General features: G+C 61.5%; 2 protein-coding genes across 2 annotated transcripts; both read left to right on the top strand.

The window, feature by feature from the left end:
* Window positions 1-812: 812 nt before the first annotated feature.
* Window positions 813-2,666, top strand: MNEG_11515 (hypothetical protein; the record flags this gene model as incomplete). The annotated part of the gene is made up of 4 exons (XM_014040011.1): window positions 813-842; window positions 929-1,753; window positions 2,142-2,287; window positions 2,441-2,666. 4 exons carry the CDS (start codon window positions 813-815, stop codon window positions 2,664-2,666), a joined length of 1,227 nt encoding a protein of 408 aa, XP_013895465.1.
* A 1,278-nt stretch (window positions 2,667-3,944) lies between these two features.
* MNEG_11516 (hypothetical protein) lies at window positions 3,945-5,310 on the top strand (the record flags this gene model as incomplete). Its single annotated transcript, XM_014040012.1, has 4 exons — window positions 3,945-4,285; window positions 4,517-4,722; window positions 4,881-5,006; window positions 5,156-5,310. 4 exons carry the CDS (start codon window positions 3,945-3,947, stop codon window positions 5,308-5,310), a joined length of 828 nt encoding a protein of 275 aa, XP_013895466.1.
* Window positions 5,311-5,774: the final 464 nt, after the last annotated feature.

Consider the following 5,774-nt stretch of genomic DNA (forward strand, 5'->3'; position numbering starts at 1 on the left):
GTTAGGAATGAGGAGGTCCGCTCTAATGAGCGCGAGGCCGATGGCAGTGATGCTATGGTATGAGTAACTTATCATCATCATCATCATGTGTTGTTCAGGCGAGTGTGGCGAGTTTGCGCTGAGTGTACAGTAGCCACGCAGGTTTGCAGTTGTGCTGTTTGCATCGCGTTGAAGTTGTAGGTTACAAGGTTGAGTACAACTGCCCACCTACATTCACACAAGCCGGTTTTTGTCCCTGAATGCCCCTGCGGGCCCCGTGTGCTAGGTCAAGCAGCCAGCCAGCAGCTGCATGGCGGCAAGAAGAGTTGACCAGACGAGACAGGGAGCATTCATGGTTTCGCATGTGCTGAGAAGGACACACAAAGTACATTTCTGCACAGATTTGGCTGCAACCTCAAGGTTATCGCCCTCATCAGCACGCAATCCAATGGGCAGGCATACCATATCGACGACCCCTGGTTGACCTCTACCTGCACTCAATCCGCAAGGGCTGCATAGGACCTATGATGGCCGGTGATACCGATTTATTGTAAGGTGAAAAGCGTTTCATCTCCTCATGAGCGCATATAACATCATATCAGACAGCATCACCGTGTGGCACCGGTGCCGTTGTTTCTGAGGAAGCTATGATGTTGGCGCATGTAGATGGCATATATTGCTTCAGTGTCAAGGAAGTGTATAGTACGGCGAAGATCCAGGCTCGCACAATTGTTTGCTGTCGTGTGATCACGCAAGGGGCCCATTCGACCTACCATTGCCCTGTTGTTCGTGCTGTCTCAATGACATATCATAAGATGAGCTAGACTCACAAAATGATCAGCACTCATCCGCAGGACTCCCTGGTGCGGGCCGTCCTGGCGCGAGCAACTGCAACCGGGACTGGCGCTGTGCGCGCCCAATCTGTTCCTCCAAGCGCGGCGCCGCTCAGGAAGCCGGCGGCAGGGACAGGAGCAACCACGGGGCCAGCGCTTCCGTCGCTGGTGACGGCGCTGCGTCTGCGGACGCCTCGCCGAAGCACCGCGCCGCGCCCCGCGCGCGGGGGGCCAAGCAGCAGGCAGCCGCCTTGCAGCAGACGTTTGCGGCGCAGCTGTCAGAGGCGCTGGGGCCTGGCATCACCGCCGACGACGCCGCCGCGGCTATCCGCGCGTGCAGCATCACCCGCCTTGACCAGTGGCCGGTGCAGGTGCTTGCGGACAACACGGCGAGCCTTTGGGAACTCACGAATTGCAGCTCGCGCGCCGGGCGCGCGCGCGCTGTGCGCACGGCGCCAGAGCTGCTGACGCTGCCCAAGGACGAGCAGCGAGAAGTGCTCTTGGAATTTGGGCGCTTTTTTGAAGGCGACGTCGACGGCTCGCTCCTGCGCGCTGCGTTCCGCAACCCGCGCGAGGCGCTCGTGCACCCGTCGGCGCTGCAGCTGCGCGCTGCCGGCCAAGTATTTCGCCGCAACCCCCGCGCGGTGCTCGTGCACCCGTCGGCGCTGCAGGCGCGCTTTGAGGCGGCCATGCGCGCGCTGGCGCTCGCCCTCGCCACCCACGGCACCGGCGGGCTGGCCGAGTCAACGAATTCAATAAAGTACATGCTGAAGCAGACCCCGGGGCTGCTTAGGCTCCCAGAAGGTGTCCTAGAGCAGAGAATGGAGGCGATGCAGCAGGTGGACATGCCGTTCATCTTTGATTCCGCGTCCTGGATGCAGCGCATGATGCTCAAGACGCCCCAGCTGCTGCTGATCGAGCCCCGGGCGCTCTTCGCCAAGGTGGGTACTCACATCAATAGACGGCACATGGGCCCCCACCCGTGCCCGCTGTCATCCATGTCATCAAACACCAGGGTGGGCTGTGCGCTGCGCTGTTCATGCAGAGGGTGGCAGCTGTGGGTAACTACCTATTGGCTGCCGCCTCTGGGTGCCCGTGCTTCGTTGCAGCTTGCTCAATGGGTGGGCGGCAGCAGTGCTGCAGTTCTGGCGAGTGACGAGGCACAGGACGCGGCTGGGCCAGCCCGCGCTTGTGCGTGCTGCAGCCGCGCCCTCGCTTGCTCCTCGCTCTTCACGTGCTGCCCTCCCCGCGCGCGCACATCTTCAATCAAAGACTTTGCGGTCCGCAAAGTTGAGACAACATGTGTCATGTGCCAACCTCCATACACAGTTCTTGCTCATGCAAGACGGGCTCGGCAAAGACTTCTTTGTGCACGAGCTAGACGAAACGATTGGCTGCCTCGCCAGCTACAGCCCGACGCGGCTCTCGCGCTATCTCTTCCTGAAGCGCGCCACAAGGCTGCCGTCGGCTGGCAGGTCAGCAGACTGGGCCCTGGCAGTGTCTTCTTTGTCAAACGAGCGGTTTAGCAAGGGCCACCCAGGTTTTGCCGCCTGGCTGGCTGCAGACCGGGAGCGGCTTGAGCGTAGTTACGCGCCGCTGAAGTTCCCTTCGCCGGCGGGAGCCCGCAGGCGGCGCAAGCGGCGCATCAGCGCAAGCGAGAAGGGCTTGGCGGCGGAGGGTGTGGAGGCAGCGGGGGAGGGCGCGGCGCGGGATGGGGCGGCCAGCAGCTGGTGCCGGGACGACGCTCGCAGCGGCGGTGATAGCGAGTCGGATAACAGCGAGGGTGAGGGGCAGGGCTTGGCAGACGTGGCCAACGACGAGCTGCCTCAAATCGGCTCGGCCATGTGGGTGTGATGGGGTTCCTATTCAAGGCAGCATGGATCGCACCTGCCTGCAGAGGCAGTCTTGCTGACCCGGCAGCCAACATGCAAGTCAACATTTCAGCTCGACTTTGACACAGCTGTCGACGGCTGCACACCTCCTACGCGATGCTGCTGTATGCCAGCGTTGGCCCATGCAGTCGTTCCTTTGTGTGGCCTCGCCACTGCAGTTGCACAGTGTACATGACATCCCCATGCAACTTGATGCTCTCACCCTCACTTGAAATTGTATAATGCACCCCGAGTCTTGCACCCCGAGTTGAGTGTACATCACACCAATTTGCTTTTGCCCTGAGTGACAGCATCCCAATCTGCAGCAGAGCAGTTGCGTGTGAGTTGGCCAGGCACATTGGCGCGGAGCTGAGTGTACAGTACCCAGTTTTGCAAATTGGTTGATTGCACTTGCGTTCAAGCAGTCGTTTGGATGGTTGAGTAAACCTTGAACGCCCCCAAGTCCTTCTTGTGTCCATGAATAACTGCGCGGGCCCTGCGTGCCAGGCCACCATCCAGCCAGCTGGCAAGGCTGGCAGGGACAGTTGATAAAGGGAGGCATCTAAGGTTGCTTGTGTGCTGATTGGGCACATAAAGGAAGTTTGCTGCAAACATCTGGCTGGAACCTCAAGCACGTCCGCCGTTAGAGGCAGGCATACCCATGGGCGGGCATATTAACAGGCCCCAATTCAACGCTGCACCAGACTCTGGAGTGAGCAAGCGCATGACGCTACGATGTTCTGCCATCTGCAAGCTGGTGTACAGATGCGGGACAGTCATGCACAGGATCTCAACAGACATTGTTAATGTTGTCAAGGCTACGCAGCATCCATTGCAAAAGGGAGGCCTGTAAACCAAGTCAACAGGGCAACCAAATGCACACAGGCGCTTGCAACAGACCAACATGCCAGGTGGTCCACAACACGAAAGTCAGGGAACTCTTGGGATCGTCCCCGGTTTTCGCCGTGGCGTGGTGCAGCGCACCCACTCGAAGGGGGCTCTGCCGCAGGACATCAGTAGCAGCAGGAGCACCCGCAGCAGCAGCGGCGGCCAGCCCTCGCTCACACCCGAGTGATCCAATTGCTGTGCCACGAACACAAGCCCTGTGTTGTCAGGCTTGGTGTTGCGACTCAGTATACAATTGTAGCGTCGAAGTTTGGCTCTAGCCGACCGCAGGTGCTTAGCACGTTCGTGGCAGCCACCCTCTGTGATCTGGGCCGCGCGCTAGGACCCTACTGACATCGCGTCGGACACTTCTTTCATGCCGAAGAGGGGCAAGCAGGGGGAGGATCCCCCGAGGCCTGCCCCCGCCGACGACGACCTGCCTCTCCAAGCCGACCTCGACCTTGATAGCGAAGACGAAGATGAGCTTGCAGATGATGAGATCGGCAGCGGCTCGGATAGCGGCAGCGAGTCGGATGACGAGGTGCGGGAGGCCCTCGCCGGATACCTGCAAGCGGCGGCGGCCGGACGCCCCGCCGGTGCCAGGGGCGACGGCCAGCGGGCCACCACGTCTGATGGCGACACGGCTGAGGAGGACGACGATGAGGAGGAGGGCGAGGGGGACGAGAAGGGTACAGCGGCAAAGGGCGGCAGAAAAAGGTGCGGCGATCTGCTCGGCGGCTCTGCTGCAGGCGGCTGGTCTCGTACGTGCAGCTGCGGCGCATCCAGCTGGCTGGTACAGTCCGCTCCCTCGCTGCTTCGTTGCACACTGGCGGTCGCACACGCCAGCGACGGGCTCTCATCGTGCAGCGCTGGCCCAACATGAACCTTGACCCCTTTCTGATTATCCCACCTCCCCCCGCACGAACCATGTATCCTGCGGCCCTACAGCAGCGGCGGCCGGCGAGACACACGGAGAGAAGGCAATGGCGCCGGGCAGCAGCAGGAGCAAGCGCAGGAACAGGGGCAGCAGCAGCAGCAGCAGCAGCAGCAAGCGGAGGGCGACCCCGGGTCTGACTCATCCGAGGATGAGCGCCCCAACCGCAACACGGTCGGCAAGGTGCCGCTGGAATGGTACAAGGCCGAAGATCACATAGGTGCGCACCAATCGGATGCGCTGGCCGGATGATGATGTCATGCCCTTGGCGGGCAGCTGCGGCGCAGGACCCGGGAGGCATGAGTTGCGTGCCGGCTCTTGGCCCTCGCGCCGCCGGCGCGGCTGGAGGCCGGCGGCGCCCGCCCTGCACGGGCTCAGGGAGTGGGGCACGCGTGCGACCGGCGCGACGCCAGTGGTGGGCTGTGCTGAGCTGGCGGTCACACGGCGAAATCCGCAGCCGCGCCCCTGTGTTTGTGGAGTTGCTGCGCGTTGGCGGCACCGCAGGTGCGAGCGACTCCCCGCCCTCCCCCACCATCTCGAAGACTCGAACGCCACACGCGTTCGCAGACTACTCATGTCAAGCCAACCCCATCTCACATGAATTCGCCTGCAACCATGTTTAAAAACGCACAATGTCATTGCCTCGGCTGCAGGCTACGACTTGGAGGGGCAGAAGATCGCGCGGCGGGGGCGGAAGGACATGCTGGACGCGCTGCTGGCGCGCAACGACGGCGGCGCTGCGCTGCGCACGATCTACGACGAGTACAACGACGAGGAGATCGTGCTGTCCAAGGTTGGCGGGGCCTGAGGTTGCTGATTGAAATGCACTGGCGCACGTGGTGGGCCTGAGAATGCAGTGAGGAGCGAATATGTCTTGTTGCGAAGGTGGCTGAATTGGAGGACCTTGGGTGTGGTCAGGGGTGCGGTATCAGGGTTTTCTAGACTGAACTTGTACATAAGCACTATTGGGAGGGTTGCCATGCTGCCATGGCTCAACAAATTGCATGCGTGCCTTGGACAAACTCAGCCTCTGGGTATGCACCCCAGCGCAACCACCACGCTGGAAGGTCGCTAATCACGGTTGAGGACAGCGAATTGCGCCTCGTGGCACGCGGCGGCACTCTCCCCTGTCAGGGGCCGCTCGCACCACGGCCGGCGCGGACATGCCTCCTTGCTGTTGCAGCACCCCTTCTCCCCCACCCCTATCCAGCTCCCCCCTCCCAACCCACCCCCTTTGTCCCTTGAAGACCCTTTTAGTGCACTCCAGTCAGC

This window comes from Monoraphidium neglectum (assembly GCF_000611645.1).
Source record: "Monoraphidium neglectum strain SAG 48.87 unplaced genomic scaffold scaffold02780, whole genome shotgun sequence".
Taxonomy (NCBI): domain Eukaryota; kingdom Viridiplantae; phylum Chlorophyta; class Chlorophyceae; order Sphaeropleales; family Selenastraceae; genus Monoraphidium; species Monoraphidium neglectum.